General features: G+C 35.5%; 1 protein-coding gene across 1 annotated transcript in view; it reads left to right on the top strand.

Annotated features, from left to right (window-relative positions):
• The window catches only part of CDH7 (cadherin 7), a 105,391-nt gene that overhangs the window by 41,063 nt on the left and 38,101 nt on the right, over window positions 1-26,227 (top strand). The window contains exons 2-5 of the mRNA XM_026496451.4: window positions 80-374; window positions 3,946-4,065; window positions 10,618-10,785; window positions 13,233-13,420. Coding sequence (XP_026352236.1) covers window positions 80-374; window positions 3,946-4,065; window positions 10,618-10,785; window positions 13,233-13,420 — 771 coding nt within the window. The remainder of the gene's footprint in view (window positions 1-79; window positions 375-3,945; window positions 4,066-10,617; window positions 10,786-13,232; window positions 13,421-26,227) is intronic.

Here is a 26,227-nt window from a genome sequence, read left to right as displayed (position 1 = left end):
CATAAGAATTATTTTTACATATCTCCATATCGCTGACTCTCTTGTAAGTTAATCTCATCTCACATGAATTTTTCACCAGCTTCACTCTGATGTTGATAAAGGAGATGGTTCCATCAAATACATCTTGTCAGGCGAAGGGGCAAGTTCCATTTTCATTATTGATGAGAACACTGGGGATATTCATGCTACCAAGAGGCTGGATCGGGAGGAGCAGGCCTACTACACGCTCCGAGCCCAGGCACTGGACAGGCTCACCAACAAGCCTGTGGAGCCTGAGTCCGAGTTTGTCATCAAGATTCAGGATATCAACGACAACGAACCCAAATTCTTGGATGGCCCATACACGGCGGGAGTTCCCGAAATGTCTCCTGTGGGTAAGTAAAGAACATGCTGCTTTGGCAGGGTCTGAATTTAGGGGCTCCGTGTTTAAAAGTAGATCATCGTACCGGAAAAAAAAAAATCACATTAGTGTTGGCACGGCAATTCCTAGGGAGGATGAGGGGAAAGTTTGAGATGCCTTAAGAGCCCGTGTCTAAATCTAGTTATTGAAATCGTTCTTCTATTTCTACAGAAAATTAGGAAAAATTTCCTTTTCCATGGGGCTCTCAATGTCTTTAGTACATTGCTCATGTCTTACATTCTTGTTTCAATGTAATATTTAATTTAAAAAATGATTAAAAGTACCCCTAAGAAGTTAAAAAAGAAAATCCTTGCAGACACTGGCCTATGGTCATCTCTTCTTTCTCCTGAGTAGGATTAATGATTCCCTCTTCTAAGAATGTTTCTGTGGCCAAGGTTATCAGGGAGCCCATCTAACATTTAGATCAGTGGGTCTGTTTGCTTGTAGAGTAGGCGTGAACCCACAAAGTCCCTTCATATGCCACCACTAATCTTTGTGTAATTTCTCCAGAAACTTAGATGCGTGAAAATTTATATTGAATTGATAATAATGGTAAGGTGATACTCCATTTGAGATATAAAAAAGAGTCATGAAGACCTTTATTTAGAGGGTTTTTCACATTGCCCCATTACTGGAAAACAAGAAAGTAAAGTACTTCTGGTATATTCTTTATTTCTATCAAATGATGAAAACTCAGTTTTAAACAATTGATTCTTTGGAATAATTTTTAGCCAGTATGCAATTTTAGGTGATCTTACGAAACAATAATAAAAAAAAATATATGGGGCTTAAATAGACCAGTTGATTTATATATTTATTTCCTGTCATTTTTAGTCTTGAAGTAAGACAGTTATTTAAAGTAATAATTGAATTTGTATTTTAACAGGTGAATATTTTACCTAATGTGATTTGTTTTATATTAAATAAAGGTCACTTCACTCATTCCAGCTTTCAGCCAACAGATCGACTACGTTAGGAAGTGGAATTGCAAAGATATGTATTATGTGTACCCTTTAGGGGAACCACAGTTTAGTGACCCCAAGTTTCTAACAGATGGGAGAGTGAAAATTATTTGGGCACCACTGCTCTGGCTGCTAAAGAAATACAAACAGAAAACGAACCAGAAGAGCGGGTGCTCGTGGTCTGGAAAAATTCAGAGCCACGGAGGCAGCATTTTCTACTGTAGTTAGCTTTGAAGTGAGCATTTCTTTGACCAAACAGGCTTATTCACACTTTCTCAACACTGCCTCCATCTTCAGTGTTGCTTGCTGTTGCTTAACAACAACTAGGACCACAGCAGCCCCAACAAGATTTGCAGGTTTTAGAGAAAAGAGAAGGCACTTTGTCCTCCCCAAAGTAGTAGTGTTTAGAAAAACAGGAAGCTTTGAGGTGTGTTTGAGCAAGTCAGCTCGACTCTATAATTTTCATGTGGGCGTGATGGGCATTCTTCATTGGCTTGCTACGGTGTTTCCTTTGCTACGTAGAATGGAGCCATGCAAATTGGATTAATGTGAACTGTGTTCTTTCAGAGGCTAAATAATGCACTGTCGTTTTGGTTTCAGTGGTACCACTCCGTTATCAAGCGGCATGATTATTATGCACGCATGCAAGTTATTTGAGTTATTCGATCAATTGCAGCTGGTTCAGAACTTTTCCGAAGATGATTTTCAAGTGCCTTCAGGATTTAATTGACATTGAGAATTCTGAAATAATATCGAAATTTGAACTAAGAACAATGGATGTCTACATTAAATATGTGGATTTATAGTGAGTTGTAGTTTAATAAGGTTTAATTCTGACCAAATAGTTTTAATAGCCACTAAATAGTAGCTGTAGTTTAAAAGGGTTTAATTCTGACCAAATAGTTTTAATAGCTACTAAACAGTATGGCGTATACAACACAAGCATTCAGTATTTAATATTCAGGGCTGTGTTTTTCATTGGATGCTAACCGCAAGATTGAAAACCCACTAATAAGCCCTGGGATAGTTCATTCATTTCCAGGAGAGCATAGATAAGCACGGACAGTTTAGAGTGGTTTAAAAATATGTGTGCATGTGTGTTGTGTGTATGTGTATGTATATATAAAGTAAATTTCTTAGTGAACACTTTAGAAAAAAATTATGTACAACCAAATTTACTAAAGTAGTTTTGATTATTTTGTTTAAAGCACTTTCCTTTTCAAATGAAGTAGGAAATCAATACTTAAGCATGTCACCAGAGTAAATATTCCTGTAAAGATGGTGCATGGTGGAGAAAACAGAGAATATCAATGCCATTAATTCTAACATTTTTAATTAAAATAATCAAAATTTAATTTGTAAAAATATTCTTAAATATGCATCATTTGCTGTTTGGTCCTACCAGGCATCTACAGGGCACAATCAATCAAGTCCGTTGAATTAAAAAAAAAAAAATCAGAATTTTAAAAAAGTGCCAAATACATAGGTTCATAATACACACCCATTTTTAAAGAAAATGGCACGGGTGAGGAAAATCGTAGTGTGGAAAAGACAATAGATTTGTAACAAAATGGACATTAATGACTTATTTAAAGGACTTAGGGAAATCCCTTTAGAAATATATTGAAATGAGATGTTAGATTAAAATTATTTTTGATAAATTACTAGAAACAAATTAAAGCCTTAGAAGAATACAAAAAAGGAGACTTGTTCCATTCCCATCAATAGGACATAAATGATAAAATAGCATGTGCTTAAATATGTAAACTAAGTAAATGTAACATTTTTAAGATTCTGCTCCAAATGGAAATAAAAAGAACACATCACAATAAATGCTTTCCATGTGGAAAACAAAGAAGCAGTGGGACATTCTATCACATGAAATATAGAAATATAGAAAATATAGAAAAAAAATAAAATATAGAAAATATAGAAAAACAACTAATAATGCAATTTTTACAGTTGCCATGCTTTCTTTCCATTGGGGGGATGGTTTAAATTTTCATTTTATGCTTTTATTTTTAAATCAATTCATAGAAACAAATGAAAACTAAAACTATCCCTGAAGAGATACCACCTAATATCCAGTTAAGTGGATCCATCGGATACTTTTTATTCGGTTAATGAAGCTTCATTTTCTGTCTGGCTCGACTCCGCTATAATAGTGAGATCCCCTCAGTGACTTGGGTGTCAAGATGCTGTGACTTGTCACACTGCCTTTTGGACAGTAATTGAGACTTCTAGAGATGGCTCTTGATAAAAACTTGTTACCTGACCCTGATGGATGAGATGCCGAAAATTTGAGTCCCTTCCAATTCTGAATCTCCTTCTAATGTGCATCGTCCATCTTATTTTTCCCCTAACATATTTTTGTATCCCTTAAATCTTTCTGAGGGCTTCATTAGCATTCGTCTTCATTTTGGGTTTGTCTTTTACAGAAAATACGTCGATTTTTCATATGCCTTGAAACATGAAAAAAGAAAGTAATTAAAAACAACTGTAGCATGTTCAGCATTCTGTGAATCGTTATGTTTTGTGGCATTTGGAAGTTTTTAATTCATTGGTTTTTGGCTTGGCACGTAGGGACCTCAGTGGTACAAGTGACAGCAACCGATGCGGATGATCCTACGTATGGCAACAGCGCCCGAGTGGTCTACAGCATTCTGCAGGGACAGCCGTACTTCTCGGTGGAACCAAAAACAGGTAAACGGTGAAATGGGACTCTTCTTGTAATGTCCTCGTTTATATCTTGGCACAGAATTCATATTAGTTATTTTTATTTGATATGGTTGGCACTGATCACAGGCACTACGTGGCTATTGTGCTTCTCTCAATATGTGAACCGTGCTGATAAACAGCATATTATTTATAGAGGCGTTAGTATCCTCCAAGACTATTTTATTACATTTATCTGAATTTCTATCAAAGTTAAAGTATCGTATGTTAAGAAAGTATTTCAGCGGCTCTCTCCTGACTAGATAAGAAAATATTGATTAGTTACATCAAGTTTTCTTTTGGTCTTGCTTTCTTTAACTAATTCACGTAGGAATCACACACAGTTAAATTTCAATGTCAAGCAAAACCCTGGCTGCCATGCAACAGAATAGGTAGTAGGTCCAGCTTACCCTTTCAGAGTCTGGTTTACTTAGGAGAACTAGTTTAAACGTAAAAATTAGGATGATGATCTGCTAAGTCAAAAACTAAATTGATTTTTTTTTAATGTTAGAAGAAAACAACATATTTTTTATGAGTTGCCTGACTGCCTGGATAGACTGTGTGGTTGGTTGGCTCGATGTTCTGTTTTGCTTTTAAGCTGAACTAGTTTACATTAAGTAAGACTCTAATTTGGAGCACTGTTGTCGTGGTTATAAAATAACATTTTATCTATTCTGCTTTTCTGGCTCTGAGTGGAGGAAGGCGGGGCGAGTGTGGAGATGGATAGTTTGTGCCACTGGTCTTCCTCACCATGAAATCAAAAATTTCTCTATGTTGTAATAATTTTGTCTTTATCGTGAAGAAAATTATTCTTCGACGTGCCAAGTTTATGATTATTGGATAGTACCTGTGACCTTAAATGATTATTTTAATGGTACTTACGCTGTTTTCCATATAAATGGTAATATTAATTCATTTTCAAATCGCTATGGAGGATAAATATTTTAAGTGTCTTTTGAAAATGATAGTTGTAATGTGCATGAGTGGAAAAATAAATTCAATCCTAGCTCACCATTAGAGATTTTACAGAGACTGCTTTGCGTAATTTATACCAATATAGTGGTAGAGTCTGGAAGCCACCTGGAAAGTCTAACAGAGAAGAAACAGTTCTGATTAAGCAAGTATTGAAGGAGAAGTAAACAAAAGTATTTGATTTATGATATGAATCCTATGAATGTGGAACGTGTGCTTGTGGTTGATTTAGTGATAGATCTGAGAAGCCTAAATTCAAACACCCACCCATTCCCTTATAAATCTACTCTTTACAGCCTACAGAGACATTGACAAGTTTCTGACAATTTGCTCACAAATTATACACTCCTGCATTATATAACCTGTCCAGAAATAGCATGCACTAATCCCCAGGGTTAAATATTTTGCTGGTACTAATGATTGGCTTGTGATTTTAGCTTTGTGGTAGGATGATCATTTTTGCTTAAGTCCTGTGGAGGTGAGGCCTGTGATTGAGAAAGTGGACAGTAGTCTGTATCATGAGATCACAGTTATTAGTACTTCAAATTAATTCTAATTTCAGAATCTCGAGGATTGTGTATTGTAGGAGATGAAGAGGCTTAATTTTGTTTTGTTTAAAGTTTTTCATACTGTAATTATAGCAATCATTGGGACTTCTCTTTCTAGAGTCATTAGTGCAGAGATATCCTGGGAATTTTTGTCCCCTGCTAATTTATAATGTGGATAGTGTATTCTTTGCAAAAAAAAAATCTATTTTTTCACCAAAATGGAAAGTTTTCAATCCTTAAAGCCATGGATATCTGTGAATCAAGTTCAACTTTAGTCTTCATGGTTGGTGTCAGTCTGATTTTTATCTATGTGAGAAATAACATCAATTTCTAAATCTTTAAATCTAAGAGTTTTTGAGACGAAAGTAAAATTTTTGATAGGAAAAATACTGAAAATATGCTAAATCAAGATCTTGTAAAAATAGGCACAGGGAATCACTGTTAGGTGCATTTCTATAAGTTTAACTTCTGGTTTTTTTCTCATATTAATAATACCCATTGCCATTTATTAATCCCACATCATGAACCTAGCATGGCTAAAACCTCCAGTCACATTACACCTGTAATACTACTCACAGGCCAAATGGCCAGAGGGTAACTATATTTTCCACCTTCATTTCTCCATCCATAAAACAAGAATGTGAGTAGCTGCAAAAGCCAATGCTAAGAATTTGCTCTAATAAGCAAACAGAATGGCACTAGAAGCACTATAAGGCAACATTAAAAGGACTGCAGAGGTTCCCATCCCTTATCTCCATAATGACCACAAGCTGCTGGGAGGCTGGTGGTGGGTTACTCTAAGGTGTTCGTCTACTCTGTGACCTGTAAGCAAATAGACCCATGTTTCAGTCTATTTGATACATGGCAGGACTGGCTACGTAATTTGCAGTTCAAAATGGAAATGCAGGCCCTGTCTTCTAAAATTACTAGGATTTCGAGATATTATCAACAGAACAAGAAACTGAGCATGGGACCTGTGTGCCTGCACAAGTCATATGGCCATGAAGTTGGCCCTGAAAAATGGATTGAATGATAAAACACCACTTGTCATTTACGAGTTCCTTCTTAAACATAAGAGGTGTGGCTGCACGATACCTGCATCATATATTACATACCCACTTGTTACATCGTAATTTTATGTAAGTAATATAGTCATAACAAAGACCCCCCCCCCATAAGCCCTTCAAATGCATTCCATTCTGTGGAGTGGCTTATGGTGTGGAGGACCCTCACTCCTCTTGGGCTTGCTGAGGATGTCCTCTCAGAGGTTACAGGAGTACCTTCCTCAGGGACTCTTCATTGATGACAACTCTGAAATTGTTTAGTGTTCTAGAAGCTTCCATGTTTGCTATCATTGGTCCTCCTCTGACTTTATGATTCTATTATATGTTTCACCTACAGGGAGACAACCAAATATAAACACGGCTTCGATCCAAAATTTAGAAAGAAATATAAATGAATAGGAAGAGATTCACCATGTACTCTAATGTGTCTCAGATCCACATGGCATGAAGCTTTGTAGCCCTGTGTTACCTGGGTCATGTGGTTGCCTGGACCCCTAGACCAGTCCAAGACCTGAGTGTGTAGATACCAGGCCTCAATGGTTGTTTGGTTCCCTAAACTGGGGTGGATTTTAGAGCCAGCTCTTATCCATTACATTTAGTACATATATACGTCTTAAGAAATTCCATGGTAAAAAAAAAAAAACATATTAAAAAAAATCATCAATGGCTGTTAGGAAATTAAAGAATCATCTGAAAATTTATTCCTAGACTTAAAACCAGACAGCTGTTGAGCAATAGTGTTGATAAATTTATGTTTCATATGCACAGTACTTTTTGTGATCATGGATTATAAATAAACGGAAAATTCTGGGTTATTGGGTCAGATGATACATCTATAGAAAAATTATTATTCAGAAAGCTTAAAATCTGAGCTAATCTCTTTTCTAAAGAGCTATAGGAAATATTCTTCTCATCATAAGTGGCTTAAAATGACTGATATTGAAATTAAATAATGTTGTTGTCTTCCATGAAAATCTCACAGAACTGTGGGGCTCTGTCTAGACAAAACTGGCCTTTACTACTTCAGAGATGTAGTGTTAGCAATTTGCTGTATGTGTGTTTCTCCATAATATACAGCAAAATGCAAATCAAATCCAGTGCATGAGAACTCTTTTTCCAAATGTAGACAAATGTGGACAGTTTTACTTAAAAGTAAAGAGCTAGCAAAAGTCATGGGACTGGAAATCTATTATTTTTGAATATCCTTATTTAAATTCACTTCTCTCCTAATTATTCCATTCTTGTCAAAAATATGTTTAATATTTGAGGTATTTGGAAATTACCTTTGCCACCCGGTTACTTTGCAAACGTTGTGATCATTTTTACTTTGGAAAAGTGCTATTTATAGGGTCACTTGTAAAGAAACAATTAGAGGCGTGAAAAATAAGTGAGTAACTTTGACTACCAGACTTCTTTCTTAATAATGTTGTATTTCCTTACAAAAATAGTGCCACCAAGCAAAACCATGAGAGGATGAGGCAACAGTGTTTTCCTTGCTGATTAGTTGAGATATTAAGGCCTCTCCCCATCATTATAAAGGTGCAAAGATGAAAGCTCACTTGTGCCTATTGATATTGGAAGGAAAAATAAGAGATGCACGGAGTTAAAAAAAGAAAAGAAACAATGAATAGGAACTGATTCTAAACATAACTCATTAATATTTTGTCATCTAATGATACGCTTAATGATCAAATATTCAAGACAGCCAATCCTCAGCTTATTAAAAAAAAAAAGGAGTTACAAATAAATAAAGGATGATGAACATCTGAAACCAAAGAAAGGAAAATGATGGAGAGATGTAAGTCCCAGAGCTCCTAGACAAAGACTGTTTATGCTCAGTAATGTTGTTACTGAGATCAGCACTTGTTGTATTATGGAGTTAACAGAAATATTGAAGAACAAATATGAAATACACATGGAATCATTATGACACTAAGAAGAATATGTATTAGACACTGATCAAACCAGATTACTATGTGACTGTTTCTTATGATTTTCATGTTCCTTTAATATTTCACATATTAACTATAAGCAGTGTGTAGATAGCCAAAAGAATTCAGGGAAGGAGTTACTTAAACTGACCTTGTATTGCTGTGCTTGTAGCAACACTGCCCGATAGGAAAAGTGGTCAATGTTTAAAAACAACAGAACTGTCTTAACTCAAAGAAGCATAATTTAAACACTTAAAATACTGATGTGTCGTTGATGTGTATATGGGTGTGTTTGTGTTTGATGGCTAGTGCTCAGACTAAACAAAAATAGATTACTTAAGACAGTATGAGTGTTGTTTAACTTGGAATCTTGGGAACTAATAACAACTTGCTTAAATTTTTCCTATGCTATTGAAAAGATTTTCTCATCCGTTTCCCACCCCTAGAACAGTTACCAAACTGTAGAATATTATGAAGTATAAGGCGGGCCTTGTATAGTTTCCCCTAGGCTTATGCTTGGTGCTGAAATATAACATACACTATAAATAAAATATAACACACATTATATATATTATATATTATACATAAGACCATTATTACATGTGTACATCAAGCCAACAGTCTTTAAACAATTTAAATTGGCAGCTTTTAAAAAATTATAAAATTATAAATTTGGAGGATATAACATTTTTATGCTAAGCACGAGGAAAGAAAGAACCTTCATCCCAATTTAAACAATTCTTTGCAATTATTTTATTCCTGAAGAACCATTCTCTTCCAAGCAACCCGGTTTTGCTGTTTTGCTACTGAGAAGTCCATAATACCAAGTTTCTCTTCCTCAGGTCTGAGTCAATGAGGATTTAAGTCCTGACTTCCCCATAAAAAGTAGAATCTGTTTAATAAAATAGATTAGACTTCTTTCAGGCTATAGTCCTAGGTGGATAGGTAAGACATAGTCTTTGTTGGAAAAGATGAAATTGCAAGAAATAATTGAGTAGGATTCTGAACTCTTTATATTTAATTAGTAAAGATGACCTCATATTGCTAGTTCAAGGTCTTATATAGATCAATATTAATTACGTTTTTATTTGATATCACCTCTATGTACATATACTAAGTATATTAGGTATATACATCATTTATATATTTGCATATAACATTAAACTAAATTTCATCCCATAATTAAATATTATTGCCTAATATACTTAGGCAGTAATTAAATAGTTATAAAACAACTATTTTACTGTACCAATGATTATTCTGTCAAGTTTCCCCATCGAGCAAAATGAAACTCTGAAATCAATTTCTTATACATATAAAGTCTTAAGGGCGATCAATATTCAATGCAATTGATTAGAAACAACAACTAAACACATGAATGTTTTCAGTGTTGCTGATTTATATTAACATAGTCATTCTCATCTTTAGTACTTTTTCTCAGATCTTTTGATACCGCATAAGATCATCCTGCATCATGACCACATCCACAACCATAGCCATAGTTTGAAATCGTGTTTTTCTTGTTAAACATAAATCACTCTCATTTTTTTCTTGTAGACTCTTTCAGCCATTTTGCTCAAAGAGAGGTAATAAGAACCATAACTGAAAGGTTATAGTGATTTCACATCACCTGGGAGTTAAGTGGTTAGAGAGGGTGAAAGAGAAGAAAAGGAGAGTTTCATTGTCATGTACCTTTACAGGTTACTGCCCATTATTTTAGATGAGGAGTTCATGTTATTTATTTGTAAGCTGGTATTTCCGAAACATATTTTCATAAAACCGAAAGATAATCCTCTCTATCCAATATTGAGAAGCTCTGCTTTTCCATGTCACATCAGTGTCCATGTTTTGTAATATTGTATATAACTATTATGTCCCTTTGGTCTTTAATAGGCAGTAAGATTATTTAAAATAAAACAACAAAAGGCCACAACTCAGGAGGGACTTGCTACCTGTATCAGTGTTCTTCGCTAATATAAATGCAATGATTCATGATGCGTTTTACTGGGATTTGAAATTTTACAGGAGTCATCAAGACCGCCCTTCCAAACATGGATAGAGAGGCTAAAGACCAGTATTTGCTTGTTATTCAGGCAAAGGATATGGTTGGTCAAAATGGAGGACTGTCAGGAACTACGTCGGTCACCGTGACCCTGACTGATGTCAACGATAACCCACCGCGCTTTCCTCGAAGTAAGCTGCTTTGCTAAATGCTGCAAGTGCCCTAACTTTCCTTGCCAGTCTGTAAAAATGTCTTTTAAAAAGGAATCTTTCCAAATACTTTCTCAAAACTTCTCTTCCTACATTCTCCCACAATCTCGTTTTATCAGGGGCATGGTTTTAATTCAGAAGTGTGGAATAATAAGGGTATTGAAAATGAAGAGGCAATCATATCTTTGTATTACTTCTGTCTTCAATATAATATGGTTTTTCTTTGGTTCACATTGTTAATGCCAACAGTTATTAAGTTTATTTATATATTCATCTTTTCATTCTAAGATATTCTTTGTACACGTTCTGTAAGTTATAAGGTTGTTGCCTATTGTAACATTCAAGATAACATTTCATGCATTCTATACACTAAAGGTATTGATTTATCTGTAAAGATAAAAATTGAAGAGCACTAAACTTTTTCATTTTTTACTCCACACTTTTTTTTTTTTACCACTTCATGCACATTAAACATTCCTTTAGCAGTTCTACCATCTCTTTCTTGTGCAAACATTCAGTGTTTCAAAAGAAGTCAATTCAAAGAACCAGAAAACCACATGCCCTCAATTTAGTTTCTATGACCAAAGTGGCTTTTGACTTAGCCAAGAAGAAGGGGGAAAAAATTCTAGGTAGAAATGTCTTGATTATAGAAAAGCATTTCATCTCACTCTCTTGTAGTTTTTTTTTTTTTGTTGTTCTGTAAGTGTGTGTGGTATTTCTTTACAACGCTCAGGAAAATAAGGAAATTGTATAGACTATGATGTCTTTAAAATGTTTGATAGACACGAATAATGAAGCTCCCTTACAAAAACAGATCTTAGAAGCGAACAATGTCAAGGAAGCTTTCTCTGCAAACATGAAAGTCACTGTGTTTTCCTGCAAATACTCCATCTTTGGATCTTTCATTTTTATTTTACATATTTTTAATATGTAATATTATTTTATGATATTGTTATACAACAGATATTTTAATACCTCCTAACAATATAAAGTGAAATGACTCCAAGTTTACCACTCATAAAAAATGAACTCATCCTTGATTTTGTCCTTGATAGCTTATAATGGGAGACGAGAGGAAGGTTGTAGAATAAGCAAAACCATAATGGAATTATATTTGGCTCATAATCAAATTAACTATTTTTCTTTAAGCCTAGAGTGGTAAGAATTGATACTTAGAAGTTTTGTTATTTCAGTTGTCATGATTTGATAAGACACAGTACAGGGTTTCTAGCTCACTAGATACTCACTTACCTGCTTATTAAAGTGAGGGAAGCCAAGGATATGTCATTAGGTTTTTCATTTTTTCTGGGATTCTCTCTACCATGTGTCATTAATATTCTATCCTTAAAATTTCTGGATTTTACTAACCATACTCGTGGATATGTGAAAGGGGTCACTCAAAAGTCATCAGCATATCTTGTAATTATTTTTTTTAAATCAGTGACTGTTCACAAAATTTAGAAAATTGCTAACAATAATAATTCTGAGCTGAAAATGTGGTCCCTTCATATGGATACATTTTCCTTCTTCAGTTCCTTTGAAGGGAATCTTTCTTTTTCTCTTCCTAAGAAAGTGAAAATACACCACATTTAACAACCAGAAGGGAATGGAATAGGTGGAGAAAGCAGGAAAAAACAGGTGATTAGAGAAAAATGGTTCTGAGGAGTTTTCTAGTTTTGAAGGGATGACTCATGGTCATCTGCTTTCCAAACTTTTTTTTTTTTTCCCCTTGATTTGCAGGATGGTGAAGAGGAATTTTTACAAAAGAAAGTTAAAAAGCTTCTCTATTATACCCTTCTTTCCTTGGATTCAAATAATATCGCCTCTGCTCTTGTGCCATTGTGTCCCAAATCAGTTCCACATCCAACCCACAGAGATAACTCTTATTCCTAATAAATTTATGAGCTAAAACAAGGCTAATGTGGTCTTTCATTAATGTCCTTGTCCAGTTGTCTGAAACTTTCTTAGTAAAAGACACTCTTATGTAAATCCTAACAATAAGTAATCAGATTTATTTAGGCTTGTATTTGCCCATTTGTAGCCTAAGCTGTACTGTTTTTATTGTTTAATACTTATATTAATTATATTTTAATTATTTAGATTCAGTGGTTACATGTTAATCTTATGTTTAATTATTTTAAATCTATTCTATTATTAAAAATAGCTTATTTCTCACCACTAGAAATACAGGAATGGAGACTCTTATCATGTCTTCCTCAGGCTGTTTCTGCTGTCACGTATTAATTATTATTAGATCAGCACCAAGAAATGTCTTGAGTCTATGTGAAACTTGTCATTTATCTCCTATTGACTTAGCATCTTTTTTAGTAAAACAAATTAAGCAAAGATGTTGCAAAACAGCCAAATAGTCAAGTATGTATTGGTTAGCTTTTGTGTAGTTTGTTCATTCCTTGATGTGACTTTCACAGGGTCCTACCAGTATAACGTCCCAGAGTCATTGCCAGTGGCCTCCGTTGTGGCTAGAATCAAGGCAGCTGATGCAGACATAGGCGCTAATGCTGAAATGGAATACAAAATCGTGGATGGTGACGGACTGGGGATTTTCAAGATTTCTGTTGACAAAGACACCCAGGAAGGAATCATTACTATACAGAAGGTAACATTTCCTTTATTTTTATTTTCTGTGAAGGTAACACCGCAGGGCATACTAAGAAGCCATATTTGCTTTGATGGAAGAATGTGTTAGACAAAATAAATGACCGTGTGAAACTATTATTATTTTCACTTTAGGAAGAAAAGCTATGCGTTTATTTTTAGGTGTCAGAATCAGAGAGAATTGTGAATGACATTTGGAATCATGCCCTAACTGGTTCCAGAGTGATCCCACAGCCCTTCTCTGTAGCTCTGTGACGGTGGGCACACTGGCAAACGTACTGTTTTAAATGACCTACGTGGAGAGAGGACCATGTTTCTTTGTTGACCATTCCAGGCCTGAAACCCCTAAAATCAACTAAGAGTCTTTGTTAGCAAACTAGACAAACACCCCACATATGTGAAAGCAGGTGCAAAGTTGGAAATAGAAACCAAAACGTTGAAGACTTGCTACATTATCAATTATTCCTTTTTACAGTTTATACTAATTGAAGTGTTTGAAGAATTCATACACAGCATGAAAAGTTGTGAAGCTTATCATAATCCCCTAAATATAAGTGCAGAGGAGATAGAAAATCCCTATAATCCAAACTAAATACTCTGTCATGGTATATTTAAATTAGCTCCCAACACTGATTAGATATGGGGAGGAATGAGCTATTTATCCCCTCTGCTTTGTATAGACATGATCTTTGAGAAATGTTAAATTAAAAAAAAGAATTATTGCAGAATATAATCTTACTTTCTCAACGATTTGAAATACTAAAAATTAAAATATGTGACAATCCCCACCCCCCAAATAATGGAATTTTATGCCAGTCTGACAATCCAGGTGTATATAACTCTGTAATTAACACTCCTCAATAATTAACACATGTCAATAAAGAAAGTTGTATTTTAGTTGTTACAGGAAAACATATGTTTGATTTCAGGCCAATGGGCAAAACATTTCTGCAATTATTTCCAGTGGACAGCTGCTATTTTAGCTCAGCTGGTAACAATCTGTATAAAAAAGTTTTAATAACTAAGGCCAACTGTTGGCAAAATGTTTTGTTTTGTTGTCTAAAATAAAAGGAATGCAATAAGGTACAATGCTGCTCAAAGATTTCAAAGATTCATCTGAAATCAGTCTGTTCATATTGTAGGATTTTAAATATATATTGAAATTATTTTTATTGAACACCTACATTTCATATATTATAAAGAGCATAAAGCATTGAAGAAACATATACACAAATATATATATTTGATATATTAGTTCAGTAATACAATTTATCTTCAATTTCTTAATATTATTTTTTAAGGTTTTAGGGAATTGTTAATTCTGGTTATAGTCAAATAGCACACTTTTTTTTTTTTAAGTTTAGAGCTTTGAAGTAATTTCTAGCTTCTCGCTCCTCCTTGATCCATAATAGCTCTTGGCTGTATGTTTTTTCTTTTCTCTCTAGCATTATCCGAAGGTTGGTTATCATTGCTCACTCCAAAACGATTTTAATAGCTTCTGAGTCCACAACCTGTTTCTAGCTTCTCAAATCCATCCGTTCTTTAAATTTCTGTTCAAAATTCAAAAATACTTTTTACTAGTCCAACTAGATTGAAAGCAATCTACTTTATACCAAGGGAATAAGAGAGAGGGGTACAACAAATTGAAAGGAAGCAGTAAAATAAGCATTAATGAGGTTATATACTTAGAAATTCCAAAGGAATTCACTGAAGGATTGTGAGAATTAAGAGTTTTCAATAATGATAGCTACAAAAGTGAGTTAAAAATCAGTAGCTTTATGGTAGCTCATAAGAACTGTTGTGTGAACTTTCATCTTCAGTCCAAGGACAGTGGCTTCTACTCATGAAAAGTAGAATATCCGTACTTAGCCCACTACCCCTAAAACCCTTCCTCTTAAAGCGGTGTAGTCGGCAAGCCTCATAAGGGCAGTCTTTAACCCCAAATCCAGGTCTTTTTCCATCATGAAGCCGACAGGATCTTGAGTCTCTATTTCAGAAGAGTGTTTTTGCTTAATATTTTTAAAAAAAATTTAGTCTCTTTAAAGTTTTTTATTTTTTTCCCCCCAGAATGAAGCAGTTCTGTCCTTAAGATTTTCTGATTCTCCCTGTCAGAACTAACAACTGCATACGGTCCTCAAGGACAGAATTTTGATTTTCAGTCACGATTTCAGTGAAATGGGGTTCTGTATTTCATTCCAGGTAAAATGCTTCCAGGGGCTCCTCACAGTGAGTGGAGTCAGCAAAAACATGTATGAGTCCCATAAATTCAGTATTCTTTTTGTACTGGGGAATAGTGGAATCATCTATGAAATCTAGAATGGATTTTGAATCTGAATCACAAGGGCATTCTTACTAAAACCAAGAAATTCTGAAAGAAAACAAATGAAGCATTCTTCCATTGTTCTTAGAATATTTTTAAATTTTCATTTAGATATACAGTAGAATGCTATGAGCAGTCAAAAAAAAAAAAAAAAAAACGACCCATTTTTTGATGGGTTTTCTAGTCTCTCCTAACTATAGGAAAACATTTACAACCAGGCACTGCTAGGATGTTGACAAATGTATTTGTTCTGATGATCGTGAATGTCTCTAAATATTATTCACATTTGGATAACAGAGTTCCGCTGTTTATTTATATCTTCATTTCTCTTGGAAAATGGGTATTTTTTACCTGTGGACCATGCTTGATAATCATGTGAACTTATTTTCTCTCTCCTCTATAGTATAATAAAAGTTTAGTTCATTGGTTTGTCATCAACAATGCACTGTCATGGTTATAATGAGATTTATTCCAGTTTGAGCAAACCGTTATCATATTTTGAAACATTTACATATGTTATACTTTGCATAGAGTGAACCTCAGAGCAGAGAGAGAACAAGAAAGCAATCTTTTTAAAGATGTGTTAGAGAAAGAAAAATAAGTACAGAATTGTGAAAGATTACTTTCACTTTTTGGAGCTATTGCTCCAAAGTCTTTTTTTTTTTTTTTTTTTAAAGAATTTATTTATTCGACAGAGATAGAGACAGCCAGTGAGAGAGGGAACACAAGCACGGGGAGTGGGAGAGGAAGAAGCAGGCTCATAGCGGAAGAGCCCGATGTGGGGCTCAATCCCATAACGCCGGGATCACGCCCTGAGCCGAAGGCAGACGCTTAACTGCTGTGCCACCCAGGCGCCCCTTTTGCTCCAAAGTCTTATACAAAAAATGTTTATAAATATGACCAAATAGGTGGAATCCCTAAGGCTAAAGGTTTTTGTAGGTATTATCACAGAATTATAAACATGATTCTGTAGTTTAAATATTGTTGCAAATTATGATGACAATACAGTGTTTCACAGTTAAAGCAAAGTACAAGCTGTTGCTTTGGCCATTTATGAATGATTGAATGATACCTTCTACAGCCAGTTACACAGTTTACACAAAGTGTAAACACAAGTATTATCCCATGTGAGTGAAAACTGTCTTTCCACCCAGACTTTTTTCTACTTATATTTTTGCATCATAATTTACAATGTGGGAACTTTAGTTTCCTATTTTTCCTTTGAGATATGACAATCTTTCCTCTAATGTACTTTAGTTTTCAATATAAGACCTCAGTAGGGATTAAATATGGGATTTTGCTTTTATAAAATACATTACTGTGGAGTTACACTACAGTAAAAAATGAGCATTTTCAAGATGCATTTCCTGTGAAGGATAAGTACACATTCATCTCTGGCATATGGATGGTGTTTGGAGGCTTACACAGTCACTGTCAACTAGTGTGTGGAAGCTTTTCCGGGCCGATTCTATGCTATCTTCGTAATCTTCTTCTACTCATACCTTTAAAAATTCTGAATGAAACCAAAGGCATCAAATAATAGAGCATTATTGTTGAAGTGGGGGTAAGGTGGCCCACACCCCTTCCCTGTGACGGAGGCAGGGGTAGAATGTAGTTTCCTTGCAGCCTTCAACTCTGCCCAGAGGCTTTCTAAGCTCTGGGGTTTACTGTCTTGTTATTGAAATGTGTCCTTTGTCTACTCCTTGCAGTAATGAGGGGCTCATTCCCAGAGTCAAGTATGTATTTCAGCATTTTGTAAAATGCTGCTGATTGGTGGAGGTATGTCAACCCGACAACATTTCCAATTTATTTTTCTTCTTATCATTACGTTTTTCTTTCAAAAGATTTTATTCAATTAATCCTGGTGCTGTAGAGGCACATTTCTCAAAATGGAACAAAATATTTCTCTCATTGGACTGTGAAAAGGCATACATTTTGGATTATTTTAGTTTTAAAGGCTGACTGTGATAAGATTAATACAGTAACTCTAGTTAACTTATGAATTTCAAACTATATTTTCCAATTTGTTCAACCCATTGTTACTGTGTATATTTAAATAGATCCTTACATCGTTTTCATCATTATGCTCAGGTATGCATATATATATAGGCTATCTGCTTATTAAGGTATAAACTTAGCCGTGTTTGAATAGCCAAGATTAGGGATGCATTTAGGGGCTTAAAAAGGAAATAATAAATTGACACTCTGAAGGAAGTTGGTAGTAATGTAAATGTCAACACATGATAGTCTTGATCAAAGAGGCAAAGGCCATGTTTGCTTAGGAGTATTTTCTGTTTGCTTTGATGTGGACAGTTATCAGAGCAGTGTTCTTGGAATATGTGGATGTCAAGGACATTTTCAGTGAGTCCATCTTCTTTTTTTTTTTTTTTTTTGCTTAGTACAAGTCACAGATGATGTACAATTTTTTCCTTACTTCTGTCTTTTTTCCATTGTGTGTTGTTTCCTAAATTAGTTTCAATGGGTAGGCTTCCAAGAAAGACATATTTAAGAAAGAGATAAGATTTAGTGATTGTATAAGAAAATTGGAGAGAGAATTTAAGGACAAAACTTAATGTTTCTAGTATGAGTAACTCGGTGAATAATTGTGTCATTCCTTTAGAATGGGAGTGTGCAGATGATTAGTATGGTTTGGAATACATGTCAGGTGCCTGTGATATCTGGGTAGGAGGTCGTGAATAAGGATTAGAAGCTCCAGGCAGAGGTCTTGAGTACAAATTTACGTCTGGGAAGCCTTACCATATGCGTGATAATTAAAATTAAAGGGACACTCGAGAATATCACTAAAGCATTGATATAAAGTCAGGGAAGGGGTACCTGGCTGGCTCAGTCAGTGGAGTCTGCAATTCTTGATCTCGTGGTCATGAGTTCAAGCCCCACCTTGGGCATAGAGATTACTTTAAAAAATATAACAAAGTGAGGGAAAGAATGCTTTAGACATTACTCGGTGAAACTGAAAAATTTAAGTTAGCAGGGCAGGGAAAGATTCAGAGAAGGGAAGTTGCTTTATTCTTTTAGGATTGAGGTATTTTAAGAGAGTTTATAAATAACTGATCAACAAAGCAAACTTAAAATATAAATTTATTTGGATAAATAAAAGAAAAGGAATTGCATATATTATCAGTAGAGGAGCGAACTGATGGATCCTAGAATCTTTTTTAGATAATAAAGACAGAATATAAACCAATAAGGAAATGATTAGACGAGGCAAGGGCCTGGAATTCAAGGAAATTCACATGTCTACATATGACCTTTCTCTCGCTGTTTCTCTTGGTCATTTCAAAGCATTTTGGTTCAGTTTCAATGGATATGCTGCCGTCACATGTCAAAAACTGAAGCCACCAACCTTGATTCTTCTCTCCACAGCTGTGTCAATTATTCATTGCTACTTAGCAAATCACCCCCCAAATGGACTATTTTAAACAACACTATTTCTTTACGTCATGATTTTGTGGGTGAGCAGTTTGGGGGGCTTCAGCTGGCTGATTTTCCTGCTGGCCTTAGGTAGGCTCACACATGTATCAGTGGTCAGCTCCTGCTCGGCTTGGTGGCTCTGTCTCTATGGAGGTGGCTGTCTATCTGCTGGAACAAGGGGGACTGGAGATGTGTCTCATGGCATCCAGTTGGTAACTTGGGTTTGTTCAAAGAATGGTAAGAACAGAAGCTACAGGGTCTCTTGAAGCTGATATCCAGAATTGGCACATCACTGCTGCCACATTACATTCACCAAAGCAAGAGAGGCCAGCCCAGATTTGAGGACTGAGTGGAAAAAGCACATGAAAAGAGAGGAGCTATACAATACTGTGGATGCTGGGAAAGTAGAAAAAAGATTTTGAGTTCTAGCTGTGCTCCAAAGAAACTAAAAAATCTTCAGGTTATGCATATATGAAATGGCAAAAGTAAGACAGACTCTCAGGTCAGCTGACTTATACTGTAGTCTTCTCTCCTGTTTCAGCATTACTCACAAAATAATTGTGTGGATCAAAATAAACCAGTATTTGCTGCCATTTGATAAAGGCTCCCAGGAAAATATAAGCTAAAGTGCCTTTGGGTCATAATCTGGATTCAGCCTGCCTGAAAATGTGTGAGACCCTTCCCCAGGAAGTCACTGGGTCTAGTCAGTGGCGCATGCTGGGAAATAGGGACCTCTGCCTGAGCTGGTGTGTGAACGACAATTTAGACGCTGGGCAGGAATATAGTCATTTGTAAGACTTGTTTTCTATTTTCTGCATATGAAATCTAAAAAGCCTACGGAATGCACAGGGGAAGGTGGTGGTACACAGAATGGTGTGCCCCCTCCCCCGTCCTAATCTCTGGAACATGTGAGTAGTTTACCTTACATGACAAAAGGAATTTTGCAGATATGATTAAGTTAAGGGGCTTGAGATGCAGAGATTATCATGGATGATCTCACTGGGCTCAGGGTAATCACAAGGTCCTTCCTTATGTGAGGGATGCGGGAGGATTCAGTCAGAAGAGAAGAGATGCGGTAACAGAACCAGAGGAAGAAGTGATGCATTTTAAAGATGGAAGAAGGGACTATGAGCCAAGAATACATGTGGCTTCCAGAAGCTGGAATGAGTCTTCCCTGAAGCCTTGAGAAAGGGACACAGCCCTGTCAACACCTTGATTTAGACCTCTGAACTCCAAAATGGTAAAACAATAAATCGATGTTTTTGAAGCCACTACATTTGTGGTGGTTTGCCGCTGCAGCAGTAGGAAATTAATACAGAAGTCATAGTGGAACATTTCTGTGAGTGGAAAAACTAATCCGGACAACAGAACATAAAAGAGAAAGCCAGACATTAATTAACTAGGTATGGATAAGAATCTGGGCAATTCCTCATTGAGGCATTCTGTGCTCAAGTTGAAATAATATGTGATGGCAGTGGACATTTTGGTGATAACAGCCCTCAGTCTCTCTCTCACCGCTGCAGCATGGACTGCTTGTTTTCTGCACCACTTTTATATGGTTTATCCCACCTCCTTCCTTTGTCATCATTCTGAGATTCACTACTACTCTTTTTGTTTGTTTTAGATTATCGGATTCATACTTCCAATTCATTCTGGTTTTTTTTTTTTAGTCTGTGGGGAAAAAAGACACTGGGGCCACCCTGTGTGATTATAAGCAAGGAACTCAATCTGTGCTTGGCTTAGTTTCCAGATTCGCCAGAAAGATCCGTTAAGAGCTCTATTATCTTACAGTACTATCTTGTGAGAACCAATGAGTGTGAGCAGTTAATTAATATTATAAAACTCATAGAATGATAACCTGTATATGGGAAGGACCATATCTATGTGCATTGTTAATGAGGAATACATTTAACAGTTTATGGTTCAACCTCTTTGTAGATAAGTTCAACTAAAAATCTGAAACACATGCATTTAGTTGATGGTCTTAGATTTTTTTTAAGTTAGAAAATGGAGATGTGTTATGTCTGCTTAATTGCTTCCTTTTTCTAGTATCTAGGGTAAGAGATGTTAATTTAAGTACTCATGGAAGCCAGAGGACACTGGTGTGGCTAGATAATGGAAATAATTATTCCTGATATTTCTATCCTGACTTTATTCTTAATATGTTGACATAACTTAATGTTTCAGGCTTAAACATTTCTGCAATTATTCATATCTTTGCTAGGGTCCCAATTTACCTATAGAGCACCAGATATTTTCTGTGTAATGATAATAGTCTATTTACAAAATGTGAATATTTGTATCAAGTCCCTGATAAAAAGTTGCGTTGGAGTATAATTTTTTGAAAAGTTAAAATAATGACTCTCATTGAAATATAAACAAGACATGGAGGTACCCAGTAATCTTTTTTTGCTTATTCCAAATTTGCTTATACTTATTTTGCTTTTTTAGATGAGTTGTTTGTCCTTAGATTTTTTTTAATGCATCAATATGATGCATCCAAATATAGATCATATATACATTACAACTTGGAACATATCTTTCCTTTCTCTTATCCTCTATAAAAATATCTTCTTGCCCAAATCTGGATATAGATGTACAGAAAATTGTGATTGAAGGTTAGTTTTTTCCATAGGTATGGCCTCATTTAAGCCCGTTTACTTAGGGGAAAAAGATTGATATTGGTTTAATCAACAAGGAGGGAAGATATTGAAAGCAACAGAATATGCGTTGATCCAAAAGATAGCTGGAATCTCTAGAAAAAGCAGTGTTTTTAAAAATGACAAACCATCTTAGTGCTTTTGTACAAAATCAACATGAACCATAGACGCTAAATAGGCACGTGTGTGTATGTACAAATATGCTCTCCCTCTCTCTCTCTCTCATCAGCCCTGTTGGTACCATGCCATGTTTAGAAGAGCAGAATGAACAATTTCCAAAAGAAGAGTTTAACTTGGATCAATTCCTAAACGTCAACTCCAGCGTTGCCCAAAAGTGCAAGATCTAAAAGGAGGCCACTGAGCTTAATGAGAGTACTTTTGGCTATAGACCAGAAGCCAAGCTATATGGAGAAAGAAAAATGCAGAGCAGTGATTTTATTAAATGGATTCAAGATTATGTTGTAACTTAGGTTTTACTATTGAAAAGGCTAAAAATAGCAGGGGGAACTATTCAGACCCCACTATTAATGATAGTTTTGTTTTGTTTTGTTTTTAAGTCAAGCCACCATATTATAAACTGACTTTACTGAAGATGTAGGCCTAGTGTCACAGGGGAAACATAGAGGAGGAAAGCATGGTTTTAACTTCCATTTGATTTGCTTATAATCTAGCAGGAAATAATGGCACTAAGAATAATATAATAGTAACAAAGCGAATGTTTATACAGCAATTACTCAGTGTCAATATTCTAAGTGTTTTAAATTAAGGAATACTTTACAGCAAACCTATAAGGTTGGTGAGGTGGCCAGGTGCCTAAGTGTGATAATGCCATACAATAAGAGACCCTAATTGCTCTTGGAGCCTGCTTTTTATAGCAGGAAGGAAATAGGTGGTGGGTGGACATGACCTTGACTTCACATAGTGTGTCTTCCCCCTGTTCACATGTAACTTTGGACTTGCACTGGAACTCTCCGCTGTTTGGTTTTCACATCAATTAATAATACCAGGCTTGCATCTTTTTAAATGCATGTTAAAGATGTATATAAAAGCTCTTGTTTATGGTTAGCTTTCCATATAAAGACGTTTTATTCATTAGGTAAGGAGATTATGGGAACTTTAATAAAGAAGGGGATAGCGGGTCTCCATGAGATTTCAATAAGAGAAATGGAAGACAAAATTATGTGAAAGAAGGACCAACAGGTGATACGAACTGAAAGACACAAAGTGTGCTGCTTATGAATAGTTCATTTTAATTGGGGTAAAAGTGATGGGAGGAAGAAGGGTGGGCATCTACTCTGGAAAAATAAGTTTATTATCTTGGGCTCCTTACATCAGGGGTTGACAAACAACTGCCTGTCTGTTTCTGTACAGCTCAGGGACTGCGGATGGTTTTATATTTTTAAATGATTGAGAAAAATGGAAGGAAGATGGATGTTGTGTGATACGTGAAAGTTATATAGAATTTCTGTTTCATTGCCTGAGAATGAAGCATTATTGGCACGTGGCCACACTAATTCATATTTACAGGCGGCAGAGAATGTACAGCCTGCAAAGCCTAATTATTTAGTATTGTTTCCTTACAGGAAAAGGTTGTTCACCCCTGCCTTGGTTATAATGCTTATTTTTTAATTGTTTTATTTGAATTCCAGTGTAGTTAAAGTAGCATTATATTAGTTTCAGGTGCACAATATAGTGATTCAACTATATTGTCCTATGTCCTAGTCCTGTGCATTACTCAGTGCTCATCAAGATAAGTGTCCTCTCCATCCCATTTACCTGTTTCCCCCATCCCGCACCCACCTCCCCTTTGCTAACCATCAGTTTGTTCTCTGTAGGTGTTTTTTTTTTTTTTTTAATCCTGCAGTTCATCATCTCTGATAGCAAAAAATGTAAACAGCCCTATTTTACAGTCTAGGAAATAATATACCAAGCAAGCTGCTTCTCTCTTTCAGTGTCTCTGACATACATGTCACTTGACAAATGAAAGCACAGCTTCTATGGGTCCCAGAATGGTTCTGTGGCATCACTGGCTTGGGGCTGCGTGACTCCCGTTTGAATCCAAGTTCTTATTCACCCTACATATTGCTTGCTATTGGGGGCCACAGTGTGAGCAGTGTTTTGGTTTAATTTCCAATTAGATATAGTCTCCAGTGATATGTAATTCCAATATTGGATAGAATCTGCTTAGACATTACCTTTATCTGCTTCCTTTTACTTTGTGTTTCCTCAGTGGTTATTTTAACTTTTTTTCCCCCCAAGTAAGACCCTGTTCATTATGGGACGCATTGCTTAGATAGAAGTCAATAAGAAAGAGAAATAGGAATTAAAATTTGACTGCAAAAGCTTTCTCTTCTATGTGTTTAACAACCCTATCTATCACACCACACCCCTCTTTGAACACGAGATGTCTGGCTGAGTAGCAATTTCTTTTGTCTGTAATCTTGATTCATAGCCTTTCATATGAATTCCTTTATTGCTCTATTTTCATAATAGCTCTTAGGCAACCAATCATCATGGGTGATACTGTGTTTCGTTATGACTCAGTGGCATCCAGATGTCTATACCTCGTGTTGTTGCCTTTTAGACACATTAAAAAAAAAAAAAGTTGCTATAGAATAATCGCATTCATTTGTGCAGTAAATTTTAAATTTTTCTTCATATGCCAGTCAAACTTTTACTTGAATACAGAAATACTTGTTATCCCTTTTGATAGAGCTGAATGAATATCTTAAAAGTGGCTGTGGTTTTGAATTGATTTAAAAGGAGACGGTAAACAGGATTTTTAAGATACTTTCTGTCATACATAGACACACACTATATATAAATAAGATTTCTCTCATTATTTGTCAGTTTTCTAAGTAATATAAGAACAAAGTACACAGGTTAATATCCAAGCTATTTGAGAGTCTGTTTAGAGTAAGTAAATGCATTTAGGTAAACAATTTTTTATTCTTAGCACTACCCAAATTAAATAGTGGATTACACGTATGGGCACAAGACAATGCAGAGGTCAGCCTTCTTACAAGAGGCTTTGCCTCACAATTACCCAGTGAGCCTTTTAAAAATCCATATGGTTTTGCTTCATCCTGGATCTGCTGAATCAAAATCTTTGAAGGGGCCACACGTCAGAAAACTCTCCTGGGTGGTTCTGAGCCTCACATTTGGTTGAGAACCATTGGGCTGGACATATTTTTAGGTAATAGGCAAAAAAGGTAACATCATCAGAATATCACTGAATTTGTTAATAAGGTGGTGTTTAGGGTACTGTGTACCACATGCCCCTGCATTTTCATATGAAAGCTCAGAAAGAATTAAAACTGCATTTTCCTGTAGCAATTCGAAGAAGCGCTTTGTGATAAAGAAAACCAATATGCCTCACTGTTCCTCCCCCCACCCCCTCCGTTTGGCTATCAGGATTCCCTGGGGCAAAGGTATAGTTCAATTTTAAGGCTCTGTGTCCTGGATATCTGTGGTCTAGTTTTTCTAATTCAACAAGAATGTATTGAGCCCCTTTTATGAACTGAATTCATAATAGGCCCTGGGAATGTTAGTAATTAACAAAACAGTCTGGAGCTTGCAATCCATTGGGTGAGACAGATGTGAAGCCAGTAAACCTTTCAGTAAGTGCTCCCTGATTTAGATATTGTAAACCTATTTTTGAGTATTGATTTATATATTTTTCCCTCAGTATTAACCAGAGATGAGCCATGGAAACGTTTTATGTAACATATATCTTATGTAACATATATCTGCCAATACACATCTGTATTTTTATATTTTGTATGTACATGGGTTTGTGTGTGTACGTATTATGTTTTATATAAACAGTACATCTGTTTGTCCTGAAGACATACTATAGCGTATATGTACATACAGTGTGTCTATATATATATATATCTCCTATTTTCTATTTATAGGACTACATTGTTTTGTTTATCTTAGCATCACACCTTTGGGGACGGGTTGTCATATATGCGTTCCTACATCTGTGCACACATGGGCCCATGCACATGAGATGAAGTTGGATTACAATTCTCCACATTACATTTTAGTCCTTTTCCCCTAATACTTTTTTTTGTTACATAACCATTAGGTTAAAAAATACAGTTAAGTAAATCATGCTTTATATTTGGTAGCATTTCGGTCCATTTCTTTACTTTTTAAAAAATTATTTCTCTCTCATTGGATGTAAGGAATATTTGGGGACAGTTTTTCAGTGGTGAGATTGAGATCAAAAGTCATAAAAATCTGTGACTGTATTTGAGAATAGAGAGCATTTCTCTTTCTCTTCTCTTCTCCCTAAAAAAGAGAAGCATTTTATTGTCACAAACAACTTCAGCATATTGTGTATATAATTCTTTTTTTTCACAGATGGTGCTTTCCTAGGACAACATTT

Source organism: Ursus arctos, unplaced genomic scaffold (assembly GCF_023065955.2).
Source record: "Ursus arctos isolate Adak ecotype North America unplaced genomic scaffold, UrsArc2.0 scaffold_17, whole genome shotgun sequence".
Taxonomy (NCBI): domain Eukaryota; kingdom Metazoa; phylum Chordata; class Mammalia; order Carnivora; family Ursidae; genus Ursus; species Ursus arctos.
The sequence above is the reverse complement of the archived record's forward strand: the minus strand, read 5'-3'. Positions and strand labels throughout refer to the sequence as shown.